The 24,814-nt window shown below is 37.8% G+C and overlaps 1 protein-coding gene across 1 annotated transcript in view; it reads right to left on the bottom strand.

Moving 5' to 3' along the window:
* The window catches only part of RND2 (Rho family GTPase 2), an 84,878-nt gene that overhangs the window by 29,212 nt on the left and 30,852 nt on the right, over nt 1–24,814 (bottom strand). Inside the window, exon 3 of the mRNA XM_072404019.1 lies at nt 2,713–2,822. Coding sequence (XP_072260120.1) covers nt 2,713–2,822 — 110 coding nt within the window. The remainder of the gene's footprint in view (nt 1–2,712; nt 2,823–24,814) is intronic.

Below are 24,814 nucleotides of genomic sequence, written 5' to 3'. Positions count from 1 at the left end.
TCTAGGTGTGCACTGCCCCTGGATGGGATCTCTAGGTGTGCACTGCCCCTGGATGGGATCTCTAGGTGTGCACTGCCCCTGGATGGGATCTCAACAAAAACAGCTCCTTTAAAATAATGTAGATAAAATAATATTGTCTTAAAATATGTCAGGTGTCCCAAATGTAAACATAAGGGTTGGAGGATGCATAACAATATGTAGCCCAGCAGGCTGCAATTCACACAAACATAGCACAGTACAACACATATAGCACCCTATAGCTCAGAATATATTTTAACTCTTCTTACACATACTATATCAGCTCTTACTAAACTGCTTTGCCAAAATGCTTGAGAATCAGCCTTTTATAGTGAGCGGGCTGGCACGTGAGAAAAAAACCACAATTGGCCATTGTACCCCGCTGACTACAGTTGAAAGGTCAGACATGACACTATAGGTATTTAAAAGATCACCTGGAATAAATTCCATACTGAGTTAATACTAAAGGCTTAACATTTGAAGCAAAGGGTTAAAAATTCCAGACAGTAAAAAAACTAAAGTGCAAACAGGCAGGTAAATATTAACTTTTGTTTACTGGTCATACAAAACCCATAGTTGAAAAAAAACATTATGTACAAAAACTCTCAAATCAGAATTAAAAGGAGAAAGTCATAGTGTGCAAATATTTGAAATAGTACTGGTTTTACAGAATACATTGCTCAGGAAGCAAACAAAAACTGCATTTTTCTCTCATTTTTTCCAATACTTGCTGAGTGAAGAATTACAGTTCTCCAACCAGCAATGTTCATAGTCCTTGAAAGGAGACTACTACACCCACACAGACAGCAAGGGTTCTCCACGACATGCTAACAGGTAACAGGCTTCTTCTATCCATGATATGAAGGGTCCATACAATGGTCTTTTCAATGTGTTTCCATACAAAATATCTGTGCAATACAAATATGAAGCACTCCTAACTGGCTAGTGTGTTTCTTCATTGGGCTTGGGTGTCCTTCCATGGGAAAGCAGTATATGTGATTTCTATATTAACATATTAAATGTACCTGAACATAATGTTGAATACTAATCATGGCAAACTTTAGGTGTTTGCAATTCATCTTAAAGGTCAACCTATGTAGAACTTTTTTCTTCAAATAGAAATCTAATTCTCATTATAGAAAAAAAAGTTCCAGTTTCAGGTTTGTATGTATTAGATTTATTTTAAAGAGTATTTGAATCTCCAACTCTACAGTACATAAATCTTTTTAAAATATTATTACAATATTTTTTAAATATTGTAATATTTCTCACATGCCTATACACACTATACATTCCCACGTATTAAAGCTCACATTCACATTTGACCCTCTAAATTTCATAAGCAAATCAAGTTCTGTTAGAAATGAGGTTAAAATAAGCAGTTGTAGCTTTTTATTTTGGTGGCCCTGGTATGGACAGTTGTTGTCTAAATGCCCTCTGCTAGCTTCATCTTGAATTTCGGCTTGTCACAGAGAATCACCTAACCGATGATAGAAAGTAACACACAAAGTTTTGCTGTGTGAGCACATTTGAACAGCACATTTGAAGCAGGGTAGGTTTTACAGCTTAGAGGTCTCGTCATGTAGACAAAATACTGGTGATAATAGTAATTGTAAGAGATTGGCCTACACTTTGCATTATGGCTCCACAGCATTGCATATATCATGCTTTAGAATGCATTCACTGGTGCGTTCAACCGGATCTTCCAATTCTGCCGGGGTAACAAAGCCCAGATCATAAGTTTCTCCTTTTGTTTGTTCAAGGACTTTCAATCTTGCCATGGCTGTTGCTTTTTCCTTTACTAAGTATTTATTTAAATTTCCATGTCTGTTTCTTGAAATTTCATTCTAGTTCAGCCTTTCGAAAACTTTTTATTATGGGGAAACTTTTTAAATAACTTTTAGGTCCACAGGGAACCCCTAGAGACATTTGGAGAAACCCTAGGGTTCCACAGAATCCTGATTGAGCAAAATTGCTCTAGTTGCATAAGCCTCTGAAATTTTACTTCTAATTTGCAGATTATGATGTAACCCTAGATGATCCATTAGATTTGGTTTTGCTGCAGGTGGACAATCCAAAGTTCTATTTGTTTATATTGCATTAAGATCCTTGTGTCAGTATATGGCAGTATTTCTCAACCGTTTTACTCCACAGGAACCCTTGAAATTATTTTCAGGTTTAATGAACCTCTTTAAAAAGTAAAAGTTTGGGAATCAGTAAAAGAATGCCACTTACTTTGGTTGTCATTGAGTGAATTTAAGTGGTGGTTAATAATTCCACCTTTACAGACTAAAAGATTGTTAACATCATGCCACTGGATCTGCCAAGAGGTTTTGGACCCAAAACTGTGAAGGCACCATGTGATGAAAGGTTGGTCAGCCACAGCTCCGGGAACTCTAACAACCTCTGGAGAACTTACAAAATTGTAATTAAAGGTATCAGCAAACAACAAAGGCTATGTTTAACTGTCAGATGCTTTCACAGTTCATAGACTGGGGATACCTTGTATAAGACTAGTACTATAGACCAGTGCTATTACAGCCCCTTTCCAAATAACGTGAGTCAGAATCCAAAAACAATTTTTTAACACGTCACTGTTATTTTTTTTGCATCTTTCCAGGCATAAAACAATAACCAGCAATAAGTTAAAACTAACAACTGAGAGTTACAAATGGTCTCAAAGGACCAGCTTACCTTTTTTAATACACTGTCTAAAGTTTCTGGCCGGCTTATATCGAAACAAATAAGTACAGCATCAGATTCTGGGTATGCCAGGGGACGGACATTGTCGTAATATGCTGAACCTGCAAGAAAGGAAGAAAGAAGGCAATTTAATTACATATCCTCAAATCTTATTTGATGGCAAAGGTTAGTAAAGGTACATTACATCATTTCCAATGGATGTCAAAGCAATATAAAGTTCTGGGGAATCCGGCCAGCATGTAGCATCAACCTCTATCCTTTACTAAAAATTAAAGATAGATTCCTTAAGACATAAAACACGGACTTCTTCTTGTGGATTTAAAGCACATCTAAACCTAAAAACAAAGTTGTAATATACTGTAGCTTACCAGTACTTTATTAATTATTTCTTGCCAGTCATTTCTTTATTGTCAACCTGTCCTAAGCAGGGGTGTAATGGGGCGGGCACGGGTGGGAATGCTATGCTCTACCTTTATTCGGGAATAGGCTCAGACCTGAGATGGGAGAGTGGGTGGGTTCTGGTATCATGACACCACTCTGGGGGGACTTTCTTTTCCTTTGTGACACATAGGGTTGTCATAGGTTCAGCACTTTTTCATAACAATGATGCGCATGTGTACCTGCCATGGATAGTACCATGCCCCCACATCTTTTTTTCTGACTACACTCCTGGTACTAGGTTGACACCACCAATCACCATTTGTTTTACGACAACAGAAGCAGGATAAGATTTTGGAACCCTGTCCCTCTTTTGGTCCATTACCTACCTAGCAGGGCATTTTTCAGTGGTCCCAAAAAACATAGCCAAGGACAATGTAATGGATAATAGTCACAAATATATAGACTGGTAGAATAAAATATTTAGTCACAAAGATAAAGAATAGTTTATTTAACAAATCAAACAGGACCAAACAGCATTAATATTGGGGTTTACGTGTAGTTTCAAGTGTAAATAAAACAAATTTTTTTAGAGCCATTTTAAGATTTTTGTTGCTGACTGCATACCTAATATGTATATTTAATTCAATGAAATTAGGACTAAAAGGGAAGGAAAATACAACATTTTACACTAGAACAGAGGGACAAAGAAAGGAGGCACACTTACACAGAGGGGAAATCTTTCATTGGGATCACTTGTTCCAGTGACATTTAGATAGGTCCAAAAAATTTTCTAAGTTTACAGGGCTACATTGATTGATTTTCTGCATTGACATATATATATACATACATACATACATATATATATATATAATGGATTTTGGAAGAGGATTTTGAGATAAACGAAATACACAGCACTGACAAATTACTAAAGTGTAACGTTAAAAACTATTAGGATTAAGAATTTATTCTATGTTCATGACTATTAAAAAAAAAAAAAAACTCTCTTTGGGCCTCTTGCGATCTAAAACTGCATGGTTAGCCGCTCCAGGGTGTCCATACACTTTGTTGTGCAGTAGCATTTCACGCCATATCCAGTCCTCTACCAATAACCCCATTTAGGTCAGTAAAAGCGGATGGCCGCCTAAGGCCATGACCTGCAAAACAACCACACCTTTGAGTTCAACTACTTGCACAAAATTAACCCAGCTGCTGCCATACAGGTAAATGAGGAGCGAAATAGCTGGGAGCGAGGTGGAGTGGTAATTACTGCAAGTCTCAAAATAAAATTGGCATACAGATTTAATGAAAATTTTAACATTCTTTTAAAAGCAAATGTGTGAAAGAAATCAAACATTATAATTCTAATAATATAGACTTGTTTTTTTAAGATTACTGAATTAACTGTATAATTAAGCACATATATTTTTTTACATCATTCTTGTCCTCATTCTATAGGACCCTCATAACAGTCCCAGACACTCCCAGGGTATTACAGCATGACGGAAAATGCTACGCCTGCCAATCTTTGTAGCTAAAATTTGGCTGCAAGCAGAAACCCAGTCTTTCTCAGTTCATCAAAGCATACCAGTCCCAGGTACACACAGACCTCACCTTGTGTAATCACACTAACCCAGCCATGGCCAAACAAGCAGGTCAGACTGCATAGCAGCCTGCAGGGAAGATAAATACCAAAATGATTTAGCAGCAAATATTCATGGCAACAAAAACACAAAAATATATGTCAGAGCCAATATTTTAAAACTATATAATCTCAAAGTAAATGCAATAGAAAGGTCTTGCATAGATTCATCAACTTTTATGAATGCAGCACAGAACATTGCTCCACATTCCACCAAACCAGAACAAGATTTGACATCTATGGATACATTATTACCATGACGAGAGTATGCAAACCCACTAGAGTACTTAATTTTCTGGAGAAATCTCTGTGAACTGATTTGACTTGTACCGACAGAAAATATCTTCCAACAACAGCATGGCCCAAAATTTTCTTGATTATTAAAATTTCGCTTCGGGGAGAGAAAGGCAGGTGGGAGACATTTGGAAAATGTGTGGAGGTCAGAAGTGCACAGTTTCACCATTTTACTAAGAACCATAAAATGTACAATTTTGCTAATGAGATACTTTGCAAAATGATAAAAACGACAGACCGGTGCCCTATAAATAAAACTCATTTCTGAAAAATGCAAAGTGTAAATATTGTCTCATTTTCAGCCTATAAGTGTTATAACGAATACAATGTCTCATTAAGGGAGAGAGAAACTTGCAAACTAAACAAATTAATAGAGTTTAACTTGTAATCTAAAAGTAGATAATGCAATTCAGTTTTTCTTCTGGATTTGAAGTCCAACTTCAGCTAAAAGCCAATGGGTGTTAGACTTTGAAACAGTAAAACTTTCTGATATTGTTTGATACACTTAAGTACTGTTTTGTTGTCTTTGTGTTTCAACTGAGAGATTTCCTACCATTGCCTTAAACCTTCATAACAGGACCAAAGTAAAATACACAAAATACACAGACACAACGTTTCGGAGGTAATGGTACCCGAAGGTCCTCTTTAGACACCAACACCGGGTTTGCTGGATCACCCGGGTTAACCCATGATGGTCTTTCTTTACCAGTCTTGGAGAGTTTTAATAAATCAGACCCAGTTTGTTACTCTGCATGGAATCCTAGCAAAGAAATGTTCTGAAAACAGTGAGCACTAATATGTTTTTTTGGATTATAAAATATTAGATCAGATTTATATGATGTGACCATTGGTATGCACCACAAAATTCTCATTTGTGTTTTTGAGGGATCATTGTAGTGATTAGTATATGGATGATTTGACAAAAAAATGGAAAGGGACTCCAGCCTTCTCCTATTCTACTTCTACTACTAGTGTTACTCGTGAAGAGTTACCCTTACTTCCTGTCCAGCATAACTTTGTCAGCAGCAAAGGAAGTGAGAATACATCTTTCTAATGAAGTCCAAGATAAAAACCTAAAATAAAAACTGAAGGAGATTCTTCTTCCTACCTACTAATTTTTGGTGAACAAAAAACTAATTGGTTGTCCTGTACCTTAAATTATAAAGGAACCTTTTGTTTACTATTTTTAAGAAACTGACAATCCAGACAGGTTAAAGCTGGGTACACATGTGCAATTATTGTCATTGGAAAGGATCTTTCACAAACCTTTCCAACGACTAAGGACAGTACAATCCAAGAACGAGTGCTGTACATACAGCACCGTTCTGCTCCGTTCAGAGGGGAGGGGGAAAACGACGGAGTGGCACCTTGCTGCGCGCTCTCCCCCTTTGCTTGCATTAGGATTGTTCGTCGTTCGTCGTCCGTGGATCCGCAGCACGGTCGTTCAGACCATGGACAACGGGTGCAGTACACACACCAGATTTTCGTCCGATATCAGCCCTGAGCCAATTATCGGACGAGAAGCATTGGACGTGTGTACTTAGCTTTAGTTTGCATGAATTTGCCATTGTTTTACCAATGATGTTTGAAAAGTGAAAACAATGCTGGTAAATATCAGATAATAACGACTGGGTTTGGAAAGATTAGGAGCGAGACAGCAAATACAAAGATAATAAACATGGATTATCATTTCATTATGGTGTCTCTACAGCCAGAATTTAGTTACAAGTCAAAACTTGCTGTAACCACTCTCTGCAAAACTAAATTTAAACATTTAGCTCGATGTTTCTAAAGCAGGGATCTGTGGGATCTTTGGGTTTCTCCAGGGGTTGCTAGGGGTTTCTTGAAGAATGAGCAATTTGTGTCTCTCAGGTCCGTCACCAGGGGTTCCCTGACCTGAGAGTTTCAAAGGTTTTTGTCACAACGCCACGGGGCAGGGTGATGGACCCCTTTGTGTCACCAGCCCAGTAAGTAAAGACATGCATTGGTTTCAGAGTCTAAGCAACAGCTCGGTCTTCTCCAGCACCTCTAGAGGTGAGGATGTTGTGCTGCACACTCCTGCCAGGTTGAGGCCCCCGTGCCCGCCAAGGTAGGTGATTGCTGACAGCCAGGAACAAAGCGTGGTGCTGGAGAAGAGACAGAGAGTGGTCAGACAAGTCAAAGGTCAGGGCAGGCAGCTATCAGGAATAGTCAGAGGTCAAGCCAGGGTCAGTACACAAGCAAATCAGGAACAGAAGACACAGACTGGAATCGCGGGAACCTGGGAGAAAAGCCAAAAGGAACTCCTTGTTCAGGCAACTTCCTTATAAGGTCATGTGATGGATGGGGCCATGTGACCTGCAGATATCCTAACACACCACCAGAGGGAGTGCTGAAGAGGAGGCAGTTCAGGTGCTGTTCGCATGTTTGCCAGCAGGTGGAGTGCATCTGCGGAACACTTTAGTCCTCTGAGGCAAAGGGGCATTAACAGGGAGTCATATGAGCTGGACCAAGATATAAGCAGGGACTGGGACGCCTGAGAAGAGCTGGTCCCGTTAGGCAGGGGAGTGCAAGATGGGTGACACTGAAGAGGGCACAGATCCCCTGTGACAGTTTCCTTAGATAAGCAATAGTGCTCATCTAAGTTTTCCTTAGATGAGCACTATTAGATAAATGTATTAGAACATAATTACAAATTCTTCAATAGATGACCTAGTTCACCTTCATGACATCAAAATCATTTACATCATATGGTAGGCTGATGGAAACATATTACTCAAATTAGCATTTTTTATTATTTCAATATTTATCTGAATGATTTCTGTAAATCTTTTCTAAAATACTATTTAGAGGTTGATAACAGCAACCAAAACAACCATAGAAGACAGGAATTTAGAAAAATTAAATTCCTAAGTTTTAACAAGTAGTTGAATTGTAAAAAAGGCAAACAACTAGAGAAAACCGTTTCTAACTTCATAAATAAACTTTGGGTAATGAAGAGTAGCAAGGCAGTGTAAAATCAATTTGATTTAGCATTACACAAAAATAATTTTAGTTTCCATGTGCTAATATATATCAAGGTTTTACTTTACTAATACAAAATCATTGCATTTCATCTAACCCTATGATGTCAAGAATTAGGCATGTTCCCACACGTCCAATGGTTCTCGCCTGATAATTGGCTCAGGGCCGATATCGGACGTGAATCTGGCGTGTGTACAGCGCCCGTCGCCGATCCTAATGTAAGGGAAGGGGGAGAGCATGCAGCAGGGTGCCGCTCGTCATTCTCCCCCACCTCTCTCCATAGAGCAGAATGGTGCTGTATGTACAGCACTCGTTCATGCATTGTGCAGTCGTTAGTCATTGGAAAGGATCGTGAAAGATCCTTTCCAACGACAAAAATTGCACGTGTGTATGTAGCTTAAAGATATCACTGTATATTTACAGATTTAGTAGTTAGTAAAGTATGAACTTAAAGAGCAAGACCCCTTATTACGTCCTAAGCGTGAATTACAAATGATCATAAACAAGAAAACATAAAAATGATCAATGATGTCATCTGAGGCAAAGCAGCCATATTGAGATGGCAAGCACAAGTATTATACAAAGTTACAATACAGAAATGCACATCTGTCTCTTCCCAATAACAATATGTACTATCATATCCGGTCCAGGAGAGGAAAGTCCGAATGTTAAATTAGGTATGATAGGTGACAGTTCCTGAGTGACAACAAGTGGTAACATGATTTTAAGAGTCAACAGAGGAGTAGATATGACAAAAAAAGAAGACAAAAGGTCAAGGACTGGCTGAGGCCATGGCAGAAAAACAGGATTTTGACATATTTAGGTAAGGAAAACAGATAGCTGAAGGGTGCAAACAAAGTGCGATCAAACTAGATTCAAGGTCTGAAAGGTACATTCCAGTAAAGCAGAAAAAAACAAAATAGTTCAGTATTTGAATTTTTGTTCCAGGCAAAGCTGTAGTATAGCAGTGTTCCTTTTATTTGATCAGAGGTCTCCCACCCCCAAGTCCCAGCGGGTGAGTGGGTGGGTTCTGGCATCATGAGGTCACTCTGGGGGAAGTTTCTTCCCCTTTGAGTGACACAGTCGATTGGAGTCCGTGCATTTAGTGGTCCGCGGCGTGCAAAAGGTTGAGGACCACTGCCCTAGATGCCTTACTCCATGCATAATCAACAGTGATACTGTTTAAAAAAAAGAAGGAAAAATGACAGCATTCCAAGCTACACCTGAACAAACGTTTGTTGGCCAATAGTTTCTGAGTTCCATGAGTGCTCTTTAAAACAATAAAGCTGGTATGCACCGGGAGTGCCAGTTCCATGGTGTAAATGCCAGTTTAAATTGTTTGTAGTGCTGGCCACAGGTCCACCACAAAACCAGTTTTTGGTGATAAAGAAAACAAGTTAGTAAACAGATTATTCAAACTAATGTCATTATACCATAATAAAAAAATGTCACAATACAAAGTGTGTGGGTAAATAGAGAACAGCACGCAGTCCTGGTGAGGAAGGCTGTTATCGGAAAACAGACCATCTGCCTTAACTGATCATTCTTGGTTTACACACATTAATATTACACATTATTAAACAGGATTTATTTAGCACCAACATATTCGTGTACATTAAATAGGGGTTGCAAATGACAGATACAGACCCTGCCCTGAAGAGCTTACAATCTAGGAGGTGGGGGAAGTATCACACAATAGGAGGGGATATATATTGTGTGTGTACATAATATAATGATGTCTTTATGATTGCAGGGAGGTTAGATATAATCCCTGGACAAGTAGGCTGCATTCCCTCGATGTTTCTCCACTCTACATTTTTCAGGCTGACTGGATCTTCACCCTTAGCGCAATTTTTCATTGCATACTGAATGAAGATCTCATCCTCATGGGAACAAAATGAGTGATTAAAATTTTACCAAAAGCACTACTGCAAGCAAAATCTAATACTGCTTATCGTGGTTTAGATATATTGTGACCCGAGTCATGTAGTGGCCAATTTTGTGACAATTTGAGAAATATTCAAAATATAGTCCTTGAACATGTGGAACATCACAGATTTTTTTGCTAAAAATCAATTATGATGACAGATAAAATGGGATATATAGATCAAAATGATTTTTCTATTTCCTGCTGATAGTCATTTACGAGAATTGTTATTAGTACAAATGATCATATGGCACAAAGGGCAATTGCAGTTTCAAAGATTTCTGATACTGTTCAAAGAGCAAATAATCAAAAGGAATTGACAAGGTTGCATTAAACAATTACTAAGTATATTTCAATTGCAACTTAATAATCATTTTGATTAGGAATTATAAAACAGTCAAAGATTATTCAAAAATCATTCTTTGTATCTTCAAAAAAAATTTGGGCTAGCATACAGCATGAAAGCTTTGAAGAACAATCAAGTGGCTATCAATGGGTTGTCCAAAATATGGCCCACAGGCCACTAAGCAATTTTTCTTGGCCTAAATACCTGCACCTGTAGATTATGGTATCTCTCAGAGGATAGCCTGAGAGGATTGTTGTATTTCAGGTGCAGGTCTGCACTAACTGGGGACATAAGATGTCCAATGAAATGAACTGAAGAAGGTGGGGAAGATGATAAAAGATGACTAGTTTCTTTAAGCACTAGTGAGGGTATGTATGTAGGTTAGTTTGGTATGATTGAAAAATATCATAGTGGGCACTGCTGTGCTATTGAGTTAGTGAAATGAATCATAGAGGTCTTGTTCACTATACTCCAGATCATTAAATGTTAGAATGTTTTTTACTATTACGACCCTTGTACAATATATGTTACATAATTCTGACTTCTGCACTTTTTTTCCCTGGACTGCATGTTACTTTTCCTTCTGACCCATTGCACCCATTGATTCTCCTGAACCTGAACCACCGATATAGGAAAGTGGCTATGAAGAACCATAGGACAGGCATTTTAAGCCTAAAATTAATAGTGGGAATGACGTAGAATAAAATAAATAAATAAGAGTTACATTATGTCTAAAGCCTATAGAATACCTACTTCATTCTAGTGAAAAAAACACTCTGGTAGGTAACATTTTATTAAAAACTATGTGTACAACAACATTTTACCCTAGAGGAAAGGCCATAAAACATTTTTTTAAGTATTAAATTGAAATATTATATAAGATAATGTAATCATTGAACAGCCGGAGCTAGCAAGCTGGATTGATTGCTATTTACGCATACTTGGGGGTACACAATGGACCGAAGATTTATTAACAAACTATATAATTCATTACATTTGTAATAAAAAAAAACTTTGTTCTAGAATATGTAAAACAATTAGTTTGTTTGTTTTTTGTTTTTTTACTGCATTGAGATTATATGTAAATGATAAATAAAATAGCCAGCCTGCTACAAAACATTGCCACCCTGCAGTATCCAGAACTGTGGATTATATGAGCTCATTTGGGAATCACACGGCTCACCATAGTTGTTGTAGAAATAATTAGCTATACTGCAGACCATGACAGCATGTGTGTAAGAGAAAACTGCTGCTTCCAAACCAATATATTAACTCTCCTGCGACCACACACACATTTAATGTTACTTCCAAGAAATTCTGCTAAATTACTGAATCTCCTATAAACCAATATACCATGCTATATTGGCTACTTCACAGCCATTCTATCCTAAAATCCAAATAGACAGTCTCTTTTTTTTAACCCCCCTCTCATCCATACAAATCTACCTAGATCTGACCCTGTCCTTTTCCATGCCCAGTTACCAGCTGACTTGGATTTTGTAATACAGTTAATATGTGTAAAAAATAAGTAAATAAGTAATTTAGTTTTTAATAATGATTTCTAAAAGTTTGACAACACTTTGACAAAAGATATTTCATACATACAATGAACAAACGTTATCAGTGGGTGACTGCCACAGTCATGATTTTATACAAACAGGAATAATGCCATCATTGCACAGCTTGGCACACCATTGTACTGACAGCAGAAGTGACTGTGATGAATGATGTGCATAGACACTCCTGGTGTGAAACCAGAATGTGCTTCAAATCTTTTCATAATAATGTTCTTTTTAAGCACATGCTAGTAATATTCTAGAAGATGTCATTATACCCCCACATTACATGGTTGTATTTCTAATCTTGGCTATTTGGTCAACACAGATCTCATCCCAAGGATCTTGATACAACATTGCCTTCATCCTAGAGCCCTATAATTTCTGGTGAACACCATACATTTCAACATTTAAACGATCCCCTCCTGTCAAACCTTAAACTTAGGTGTATGTAACTGTCGGGAGGGCAAGTTTTCCCAACAATTGTTCTGATGGAAGAATTTCCTTAACCCAACAAAATGTTAGTTAATTCCTTAGCACGTTAAAGCAAATCAACATTACATTTAGGGGAAAAGTTATGAGTTCAGGTAGTCCCTGAGGGACATCTGACATACAGACGACTCCTAGATATGAACGGGGCTTTCCTGCTCATATGTGTGCAGGACGGATGCTTGATGGGGGGGCAGCTCAATAATGACAAACTATGCAGTTATTTCTTTTTGCATATTAAAGCACAGCTTGCTTTAGAAATTAATGAATGGCTAGGTGCCATAAAGTTTTAAGTTTTTTTGCTTTGCTTTTTGATTAACTCATAGTGAGGATTTTATACAGTAACTGACACCATGCTGTCTAATAATATGTTGAGACAAACATCTGTCCTAATTGCATTTATAAAAAATAATGTACCTGTTCCGACTTACATACAAATTCAACTTAAGAACAAACCTACGGGTATATTCATAATGGAATAAATAGATGATGCCATTCACACTCCATTACACTTGAAATGCCGCCTCTTACCCATTATTACAGATAGGGGCTGCAGTGTGCACACACAGAATCAGCAGCTGAATTGGAGGGGAGCCAGGCCATGTGATTTTGACAGCTCCTATGATTGGGCTCCCCTCCAATCACAGAGCTTGAGTTCTTATAGACAGAATCTCATTTTATCAGAATTCTTCTGGTGCAGAAGAGTATACATTTAAAGCACACTGCTTTTTTACCTTCCTCTAGATTGACTGTTAGAAATGGGTTAAAATGATTAAGTTTTTTTTATTGATCCACTTTTTTATCATTCACTTTCTATTCACTCTTTTGGTAACTCAGTGGATGTGTTTCCTAACTCAAAATGTTGTAACAATGTCTTAGTTTCTGCTATTAACAAGATTTTTTATTATCAGTCTCAGTATTAGTGGGGTTGGTATTGTCAGCCTGTAGTACCTGTGAGGTTATTGCATGTTGTTAGTCTCGGGTTTTAGAAAATCTGTAATATTGGTTTGAGCCCAATGCTGTATTAGGAGAAACTGTTGGTGCTCCCTTGCAGTGAGGTCCATTTGACAGCTGGTTTCTGCTGTGCATCTGAAGCCCATCAGCTGTCAGTTTAATAGCCAATTCTGTCCTGTGATTCAAGAACTTATATCAATGTTCCTTCTACACACAATGGGACTGACTGGCAAAGTGATAGCCCAACACCAAGAAAGAAGCTCTACCATAGAAATCTGTATGGCTGAGTTAGCTTTTGTTTGAGAGAATGCAGAGAATACCTAATAATTGACATCCGTTACTCCACCTAAAGCAAATTACTTTCTAATGGTATGTAAGAAGTGGTGGGGTTGTGCTAGAGCACACCAAATGGTAAGATGTATATGCTGACAATATATTACACACATATTACATGCACACAACACTGAAACAATTTCTCTGGGCCCTCCTAGTGTTTTGGCTGTAAAAGCATTAAAATGCATTGCAATGCATCACTAAGCATTAACGAACACATTTAAGTGTTCCATAAAACACAAGGCATATTGCCAGTGTATTGAAAAAAATGGCCTAGGGTGTTGAACAGATGTAAATTTATGAAACAAGCAGATCTGCAATGAAACTGCTCACTGCAAGTGAATGAAAATGAATAAACAATATTCTGTAATTACAGAAGGGGTTTTCCTTACAAATTTGTGCTTAGAAATGAACACAGTTTTTAGAAATGTCAAAGATAAAGTCCTCTTTTTTATGTGTATACATACATACATACATATACACATATATCTTGTTATTTTAGAAGTTTTAGGTTTTCGTGATGAATGATAATTTGAGAATCTTTCTTCTTCTATGTATATGCACAAAATTAAAAGAGAAACCAAATGACTTCTGGTAGTGCTCCATTGCTTGTCAAACCCAAAACAATTTTATTTTTCCCATTGACATTACAAAAATGGAAAAAGCCTAAAGAACTTAGCTGCTTGCAAAAACTGTAAAACTTCTTCGAAAAATATCTTCAATTTTGCATTCTCTCATTCTTTTGCCTGTGCATTTGAGATATAATGAGTGGCTCCAAGATGGTCTAAGATGTTCTGTAACAATAGATGGAAGACCTGTATTTTTGTGACCAACTTTACTTCCACTGACACTAAAGTAGAAGCAACTTGAGTGCATTATGAAAAAACGAATGGTGTTTACCGTCAACTCCCCCAGCACATTTATTACAACTTAGACGCATCATCCCTTGTGACAGAGTGTATTCTCCAATAACATAAAAAAACAACTAGTAAATACTTTCTGCTATGCAATGTGTCATAAAATGAACAGAGTTGATGGTAGTTCCATTTACAATGAAGGCCCTATTCCTATAATGGCCTATGAGCTGCCTTTACTGACACTTACTGTCAAATTAAATTAATATTAACATAAGGCACCATATAGATGTACTAGAACAGAGGCCATCAAACTCCGGCCTTTAGGCCAGATACAGCCTAGCCAGTATTCCAGTCTGGCCTAATGCCCACCTAGTTATTTATTGTTGGATCTGACCTAACTGAATTGTTGCGTTATCGCGAGTTCCCACAATATCATCGAGTTCCCGCACGGTAACCCCAATTACTATGCCTAAAGAGCAGAAGCAATGCGCAGCTATCAGTCTCCGGAAGGTTGAGCTCGAACGTCGTGTTTTCAACCCCGAATGGACTGACAAATTTTTCTTCATCCAACGTGGCAACAAAGCCGTGTGTTTAGTGTGCAACGACACCAACAGCACTTTCAAGCGGTCGAATCTCAAGGGCCATTTCAATGCCAAGCACGCACACATGTACAGAGACTACACCGCGGATGAGCAGAAGACTGAGGCTGCTCGCTTGCAGTCACGGTTGTAAATACCTTTGTAAATACCATAGACACCTTGTTTCTTCTGGCCTAGTGTGCCTTCTTGACCTCCTGAATTGGCCTAGTAGTCCAAAAAGTTTGCCGACCCCTGTACTGGAAGATCATTTAATACAGAACTGGTATGTTACAGACCAGGGCAGGGGTGCTTTTGCATGTGGATCCCAGACCTGCAACCCAGGAGACTAGGTTGCAAGGTGCCATTTTATTGCAAAATTGGCAGTTATTTAAAAATTGTGGGTGAGACTAAATCTCCACAGTTTAACAAATCAATTTTAATTGGAACAAAGAAATTGGACCGATGCATATATACATTGCACAGCACTTTTCATCATGTCTACAAGCAGATTAAGGCATACCTAAACTCTTTTATGTAAAGTAAAAATTCTGTTGTTTGTTTTGTTTTTTTAAGTGCAACATTCTTTTTAAAAAAAAAAAGTGCAGCACTGCCCCCTAATTCTCGATCTAGGCGATCGAGAATGTATGGGAGCGAAAAGCCTCCGGGGATACCTACATCACACATCTTGAGAGGCTCGGGAGATGCCCGAGCATCTACGACACCCGATCTCGAGCCTGGGTCGGGTGAAGTAGGAAGAAGAACCAGGAAGAAAAGATGAAGATGGTGGCACCTGGAGTACCAGCTCAAAGACAGATGTCTGGACGCAGGACCCTATGGAAGAGACCTTCTGATGCATCGGACTGCCCTGCAGGATTGAAGGCAAGTGTATTTTTTGTGTTTTGGGGGACTTTAAGTTTAGTTCCTCTTTAAGGTAAAAACAAATGTATTTTCTATATGCAAACCTGTCAATGTAATGTGTGTTTCATGTATTTTATGTAAAAGCTTTATATCAAAGAACAAAAAATCTGATAATGCTGCTATCAGCTTGGACTTTCTCATTACCAGGTATACAAAGAAAATGTCCTGAATGTAATCTATGCAGAAAAAGTCCTGCTTACCCAGGAGATAGATCATGTGACATGACAATAAACCCAACTATAAAAATTCACTTATTTTAAACTTAAAAATGTCTAGAACCGAAAAACACTGAAAACAGATTGAAAAACATGAAGCTGATTGATCAATGTGGTGGCAAAGAAATCATAAAATGTCAAAACTGAATAATTCAGTAAAAAATCAATAATGAGGTTTTTTTTGTTTTTTTTTTTAAATGACCTTTTTCATAATTATAATGTATGATACAGTTTCAGAACATGTTGACATAAATGTTCTTACACAGCTAGTCTTGGTGTTAACAAACAAATGAATCATTCAGCAAATCAATCCCAACCTTTCATTGGAAATCCAGAGAACTAAAATGAAACTATCTTAATATGGACTGTCAACAAAAAAGACAATAATGCTTGACAAATATTGAAACAAAGATGACAAGAAGCAATAAGGTGGCCAGATACAGCCCCAGTAGATATGAGCATGCCATTGTAATAATTTAGGATTCAAATACTAGACAGATCATTCTAGATAAACAAAATCCATATGGTCACCAACAATCAACATCACCTTGATGGTACTTAATAAAAAATAAATGCTGGTGTATATAAATGACTTGCAAGTTGAGGAAATAAATAAGAATAAGCAAATAAACTCATGAGACATTTTATAACCTATACAGGAGATATATTCAATGGATCACATATATATATACATATATATATATATATATATATATATATATATATATATATATATATATAAAAGTCAGCCCCAAAGTTGGTTCCTTTTTCAGCAAAACAAAAATAGATAGAGGCCAGAAATAATCCAGCCATTAAAAAAAACACACACAGCACGGAATTTGAGTTATGCAGTCAACATGAAGTGAACACAGCAAATTAAAGCAGTTATAGATTTCTAACAAGCAGCAAAATAATTTTAAAACATGTTCTTTATCTGCATCCATCAGTACTGAAAAGAAAAACGTTTTCGGAATTCACATTCTCTGTTAGTTTAGCACCCTGAGCCTGCCAGCCATGCTAACCAGCAGGTATTTCTAAGGTATTAGAAGCAGACTAAAAACCTTACTATATGGTCTTTGTTGTGATATTTCAACATTAGCATGGAACTAAAGGCAAAATATGCCCTCAGATACAACACCATTGTTACCTATGTGTACCTAAAAAGGGTTATATTTACTTTGTATCATTAAAGCTGCGTACACACGGCAAATTTTTCTCGCCCGATATCGGTATCGGCCAATTATCGGGCGTAAATCTGCCGTGTGTACAGTCGGTCGTCGTCCATCGTCCGACGACCGTCCTGGCGGATCCATGGACGATGGACGACGACCGATCCTAATGAAAGGGAAGGGGAGAGCACGCAGCAGGGTGCCGCTCCGTCGCTCTCCCCTCTCCATAGAGCATGAACGGTGCTGTATGTACAGCATCGTTCATGCATCGTGCAGTCTTTTCTCGTTGGAAAGGATCGCGAAAGATCCTTTCCAACGAGAAAAATTGCAGGTGTGTACGCAGCTTTACTCATGAAGTTGTCAGGAAGCGAGATCCTCACTGTGAGAAGATGTAAGAGTTGAAGATAAGCCTCTGATTGCAGTGCAAACAAACCAAGAAGGCTGCCAGTGGTAGACGAAATTATGAAAGTAAGAATAAAATGGTTCATTTATACATGTACAGCTCTTCCAGTGACCTGGATATAACAAACCTTCCAGAACTTTTGTACTGTAGAATGGTGTTTTTTACATACTATACATAATATTACTCTAGGACAAAGCTGGTAGGATACTTTTATGGACAAGAAGGAGATGGATGACAAGTTTTTATTGTATGTAATCCCAGATTCCAATGCTATAGTGACAGCTATATTGTTTGATGACCATAGTTTGACCACAAGTGCAATTGAAAAATCAAAAAAGATTTTGTGAAAATCAAGGGATATGACTGATGGGTCCAGTATCAGCCTAAAGAAAGCCTCATGTGAAGTCTATCCTAAGGTGTTTACAAATATTTCTTGGTAAGTATTGGGGTGATGTATGGGATTAAAAATCCTATTACAAGCTGTTTTATCCCCATTAAAGTGGTCATGAGGGGACAAGGTCCGGTATTAGGTCAAAGGGGACTTCTTCCTTCAGCACAGACAGATCTATCAAAAAGTGATCCAATTACATTTTGGAAATCCTGACCTTAAAAAAAATGTTGATAGAGGTAATATTCTCATAATTGCAAATTCTTTGGATGGCACATTCTGCTAGACACACGTAAAAATGTCATCACATCAGGAGGAAAAAGACTGTTTCTTGCAGTACAGAGAAGCTGAAGGTCAGCTACAATGCTAAAGGCAGGCAACTTGCAAAAGTTGTGAGATATCTGCCCCTAGGTCTGTCAATGAAATGTCTGTTAAAGGGCAGGTAATCCAGTTGTGAAAGTCAGCAAAACAAAAGTCCACCTTAGAAAACGAGCTGCAGTCCTAGCTTTCTGAAGTCTGAGCGGTTAGGTTACTTTAGGGCTTTTATGTTATTGAATATTACTTGAGGATTGAGGTCAATCTGTGACCCAAACCCCCCATTTAGAACCCAATGCCTTGGAACAAAGATGCTGTGCAAGTGTATTGCTTTTGATAGTTGTAAGCTAGAGAAAGACATGGGGCCTGATTTATTAAAGCTTTCCATAATTGGTCAAGATAGACTATCATGGAAGAACCTAGGTGATTCAGCAAACATGTGATTGAAAACATTTGCTAGCTAATAGCAAATGATTTTTAAGAAATCCATTCCAGATTTGCTGTATCACCCAGGTTCTCCAATGATAGTCTATTTTCACCAGTCTTGGAGAGCCCTAATAAATCAGGCCCATTTAAGTAAGTGCAGCAGATGAGCCACCTTGAATTACACAGTGTATATGTCCTCTACATCAGAGGTCCCCAACACATGGTCCCTGGCCCGGCTGTCTAACAGGTGGGCCACGGCTCTGGTAGATGGACCCACCAGCAAGGTAAGGAGAAAGACCCCGCTTGGGGGGGCACACCGGCCAGAGCTGCGGACCACACCTCTTGGAGACATTGTAGGCTCAGGGTGGTGGGTGGGTTGTGTCTCAGGCTCAGACCTGCAACAGGAGAGTGGGCGGGTTTTGGCATCATGACATCACTCTGGGGGAAGTTTCGTCTCCTTTGAGGTCCATTGTTGAGGTTGTAGTCCATTGTCCGTGCATTTAGTGGTCCGCCACCTGCAAAAGGTTGGGGACCACTGTTCTACATGTATTACATTTTGATGTTAAAATGTATATAATAAGCATACAGTATCTGTAATTCAAGCTGTATGAAAAGAAATCTGCATCGAGGAAGGCTGGTTGGAGATGGGCATTGTTAACCTTCTTCTAAAAATTCTAGTTATTAGGTAATTGTTGGCTTCACAACTTTCAAAAACCCTGACGTTACACAAGCATGTAGAACAAAAATATCAGAATGAAATCAGGGCTTTTAAAGTGCGTAATGATCCTTGGTCTCACTCATACTTCTTGGTCAGTGACCCATAAAAAGTACTGAAACTTCACAATCTGATCTGTGTGACAAGTAGCATTTTGAGCAGAGGTCAGAAATGGAAAGGTCTATGCTTTATAGAACAGGTTTCCGGAAAACCCATTAATTGTTACAAAACAACTAGCAAACCTGATAAACAAGTTGATCCAGTTTTAAAAGGCTGTTTCATGTCATTCACAACTTTGTATGCACTAAACTGACATTTAATATTTTATGTACATTGCAGACTTGCAAATACTTAGCCCTCAGTGTGCTCTGTAGGTCATAACTTCTACATAACTGGTCTGCCAATTACTGAGATGCAAAGCAGTCATACCGGATAATGCTGCAAGAGACAGCAGCTGTTTGCTTAACACTATCTCATTCACAGGAAATACAAGAAGACTAGTGTTCAGATCCACGGCACAAAGCAGAATGAATTATATATGATGATCTGTGTCGAATTGTCTAGCAGAATGTGCTGAATGTGTTTATATGCGCATGTGTTTTACATTCCCAATGGTGTATAAATGTATATAAACATCACAAAAATAAGATGTTCTGTTTAAAAAAAAAACTAAATGTCAAATTTAAAGGAATTCTGTGCTTACTTTCTAAAGATAAAAGATTATAAACCTAATTTAGTTTTGTTCATCAAACAGAAACTTTGCCCTTCCCTTCTGCAGCTGTGCTTGGACTGCTTAAAATTGTTTGAGGGCTGTACTGTGTATGGCTAATTATAAGGTTAGCTATTGATTAATGCAGAAAGTCTGCAGTTCAAGTGATACCCATTATTAGCTAGTTTTAATTGTTACCAGTACAAGCTTTTAGCATCTGCTAAGCTCTCATTTTCTTAAATGTTCCTGAAAACCCAAATTTTTTTTATATACAAAGTTAAAAGGAGACGCAATATGCAAATATCCTAATTTTTTTCTTGAGATTCTTCAGACTACTGTAAAGAGTAAAGCTGTGTAGATAGAGATCAGAGAAGTGTTAATGGGGTAACTGACTCAGAGATAAGAATTCCAGGCACAACCTCTTCTGAGCTGTCAATAGATGAGAACAGGAATACAATACAGCCATTAATATACTAACTATAGTTGATGTTCCTTCTGCAGTAAAACTTACCTATTTGCTACATTATTTTAAATTTTCTTCAAGGCTGCCAGGACTTAATGAATCCATACTAATGCGCATGAGTTACATCATTCTTACCTGGCGAGAACCAGGTGAATATGGCCACAAGGAACAGGTGTTTTTAAAATATTTTGCTCAAGCAGGTAAGGGACAGTATAGGGATATCTTCTGTCCCTTTTGCAATGAAGGACCTGCCTGGTCACATTTTGTTAATGGTAGGGTTTGGTTCTGCATTAATCAATCAAATACACCTACTTTTCCATGCATGAATAATCATGATTTTTACAAATAGGAGTTATTAAAGAATAATACAGATAGTACTAGTTTAATCACATATTCTAACCACTTCTAGGTCTAAGAATTCCTTGTGGAATCAAAACATCAAACATGGCCAGCTTTACTGATTTGGAAAAAGGATCAGAATGTTCAACAAGCTCAAATCAAGCATAGATGGTAAGGCAAATATTCCTCTATAGGAATATCTCTAAATTTCCAATAGAGAACGTCTGGCCTTCTAAAGCATATTTTTGTGCTTTCCTTCAGAGAACTGTTTTATTTTATAAAGGGAAAAGACAAGTGTATGTCACCTTGTGTAAACTACTCACTGCCATCAGCTGAGTCTCTGAATGCACAGTGACAGGTTTTGGCAGGACTGCTACGTGATTGAGAATGGACAGATATCCTTCAGCCTGCTGTTCTCAGCTAGACATCTGTACTTTGGTCATCTATCTTTTCTATAATCCCCGGATTTCCAAAGAAGGGTTTTCAAAGCAAGTTTGCAAGAATTGTACAGACTATGCAACAAGCAGAATCTATGAAAATAAAAAAGTCCACAAACTATGTATTTATTTATATCATAACTTCTACGTCTTTATTAGGATGTTCCACATCTAAAGCTGGACAAAGAGATGCTGTGCAATATTTATATGTATTATTAAGCTCCTATATTTAGACATTCCTTTCTGTGAAGATTAAACTATGATTATTTTTACTTGGTTTTCAAGGAAACTGGCCAAATAGCATTAGAGATGTGTTTTGCTTCACAAAAAAGGATATTTCTTTAAGTAGTAGAACAGCCATTTTCTACCTTTTTAACATTGACTTTTCTCACTTTCAAGGGAACCCCTACTATGATTACTATATTCATGGCTCACAATACATTATTGTGGTGCTCAGTGAGAGGAACACCACTCCTATATAGTCCAAAAGATCACTGGTGTCAATTAAACGGAGTTGAGAGTCACAAATTGCTCATTGCTTAAGGAACTCCTAACACACTTTTGGAGGAACCCTGGTTGAGAAACACTGGTCTAATGTGGCAAGTCACTTTCACAGGCTTACATAACTAAGAAAAGTTGATTTTCTGATGCAGAAGCAGCAATCATTTCAAGGGGTACAGTGTGGTGCTTTCAAATCCCAATTCTGGTCTCAGTAACCTCATAGACCCCAATGTGGCGGTGTTGTCTCCACCTCCCTCTCCGCTTTGCCATCCACAAATCAGACAGCCCCCAGTCACCCTTTTCTCTTTAAAATCCTGATTTTGGCTTTAAAATTTCATTCTTATTTCATTACCTGCTCTCCCACTACAGCCCACATCACAAGCACTCCATACAGAATTGTAATGCTGAGAAGGGTCTATCTGGCAGGGGGTGATATATTACATTGTAATGGGGCAGGGTAGTAAAATTTTGGTGTTCATAGATAGTTTAACTTTAAGACACACAGCAAAACTGCTATAACAGAAAATTGGAGAAGACTACATAACTAAAGTTTGTTTGTATGGTATCTATAGACTGAATACCTATTCTGCGATGTTGCTTGGGATTTAAAGTCAACCAAGTAGTCCACCCAAATATGCTGACATTCACATATAATACAGCTACATCTCAGGGAACCACAACAAAATATCCACTACTCCTGGGTATGGGGAAGAATGTGAATTATATGATGCAATGCCAAGGCATGAACCTAATACTTACAATACAAGCCAACTACCAAGAATTTTGCAGAAGATGCAACAGAAGTTGAGGGGGGATGGAGTATTTGAAAGGTGAATAAAGGAGCATGAAGATGGGCTTTAATTGATGGCAGGTAATTCCATACAGTTTTGTGATTTTCACACATATTTCACACTGTATACTCTGATGTGACATATGTACTTGATGATTAAGCTGTCAGGTAAGCTTCCTCGTTCAGCTTCCATTTTCAGCTCTCTGCCTCCAGCCTGTTCATTGAATAGTGAATTACCATTATCTCCTCTGTCCAGTGAATAGGAAGCTTACCTTCGAAGCAGTAAAGCTCAGCCAGGAAGCAATAATGCAAATCAAAGAAGTATCATTGTAGGCTGCATGCTAAACAAGTTGTCCTACAAATATCACCGAGTAGCAGAAGTATGTGTATTAAATGAACGGCTGGCCAAATGCACAAATACTTTGGCAGATAAAACAGTAAACATATATTGTGGCCCAACTGTTTATTAAGCTCATACTACACTAAAATGAATTAACAATTTTTATCTATGTTTTGGGATTTTACAGAATACCTATCAGAGCCCTAGGAAAGACCTGTTTTTCTGATTGGATGGGCACACTTGGTTTATGCTGTGATGACCACCAACATTATTAAAGAATCCCCAACCAAATACAGGCTTTTGGTAATGTCATCACCTCCTGCATATGGTGGCATTACTTTAATGTAACTTGGCACTGGTGAACAAGACTGATGGTCGACAGGTATACAGAAGAGCAATCAAGTCAAAATATATTTCTTTTTGGTCAGCACAAGTCATTTCAGAATGACATTTCTTATATAGAAACATGGAAAAGATCGTTTTGTCAAGCACTCAGCAATCAATAAATAAAATCAATGTGGATCTCCTCTACAAATCTTCCAATTTCTTGGCACTCAATAAAAGCGTACTAACCTTCTGCCAGAAAATCAGCTATTTGAAGGTATTTGGCTGTTTACTAGCCACATACATCACAATACTTTGAAATACAAAACCATAATTATAAGACAGGTGAAGTCTATTTGTATAATATAACAAGCTTTTCTACTAATCCAGATGGCCATAATCATACAGAAGTACAAATGCCACTGAAGTGTAATTAGAAGATTACACAAGAACTGGAACTTTGAGATTTGAATACCTATTGTCTGTAAGAAACACAGTCATTCAGCCCTGGCAACCCAAGGCTTAGCTTCAGGCAAATTTGAACTCAAACTTGCAATTAATAATTTATTTTGAGGTAGCCATTTTTAAAGAAGCATTAAAAAAAACAAAATACAAAAAAAAAGATATCTTAATCTTCTTCAAGAGAAGACCAGTAAAGTATTGTAGTCACACTTTTAGAAGAAGCCCCCCTTAAAGGGCATGTTTAATGTTCGAAAGCGTTGGGATATCAAGCTTCTATATGTAGTTGTCTGTGATTTTGTCTAGATCAGCATTTCTCAAACTTTTATAACATGGCTTTTGAAATAACTTTAAGGCCTTCTGGGATCCCTTATAATTACCTTATCCACGGCTCACAGTACATTAGTCTGGCGATCAGTAGGAAGAATGCTCTTCCATTGCTGGCTATTGGGAACAATGCCACATTTACAGATAGCCGACAAAGATCTCCCATGTTACCTAATTTAATTAAACAGGCACAAATTGCTCATTGGTCAAGGAACCCCTTGGAACCTCTGGATCTCTAAAGTTCCATGGAACCCTGGTTGGGAAACACTGGTCTATACATTAAAAAGTTTTTAGCAAGTACAGGAAATACCAGTTTCCAGAAATGTAGTGTCTGAACTGTGAAACAATGTGCAATCTAGAACAATCTATATTCATCTCACTTTCTATGTAATAAAGATACAGATGAGGACAAGTTTTAAATGACAACCATTGTTTTCCTCCATGCTATCCTAGGACACAAAGTGCAATACTGACAAAATTACCAGTTAAAAAAAAACC

This window comes from Pyxicephalus adspersus, chromosome 3 (genome assembly GCF_032062135.1).
Source record: "Pyxicephalus adspersus chromosome 3, UCB_Pads_2.0, whole genome shotgun sequence".
Lineage (NCBI taxonomy): Eukaryota > Metazoa > Chordata > Amphibia > Anura > Pyxicephalidae > Pyxicephalus > Pyxicephalus adspersus.
This window is presented reverse-complemented; position numbering and strand designations above follow the sequence as displayed.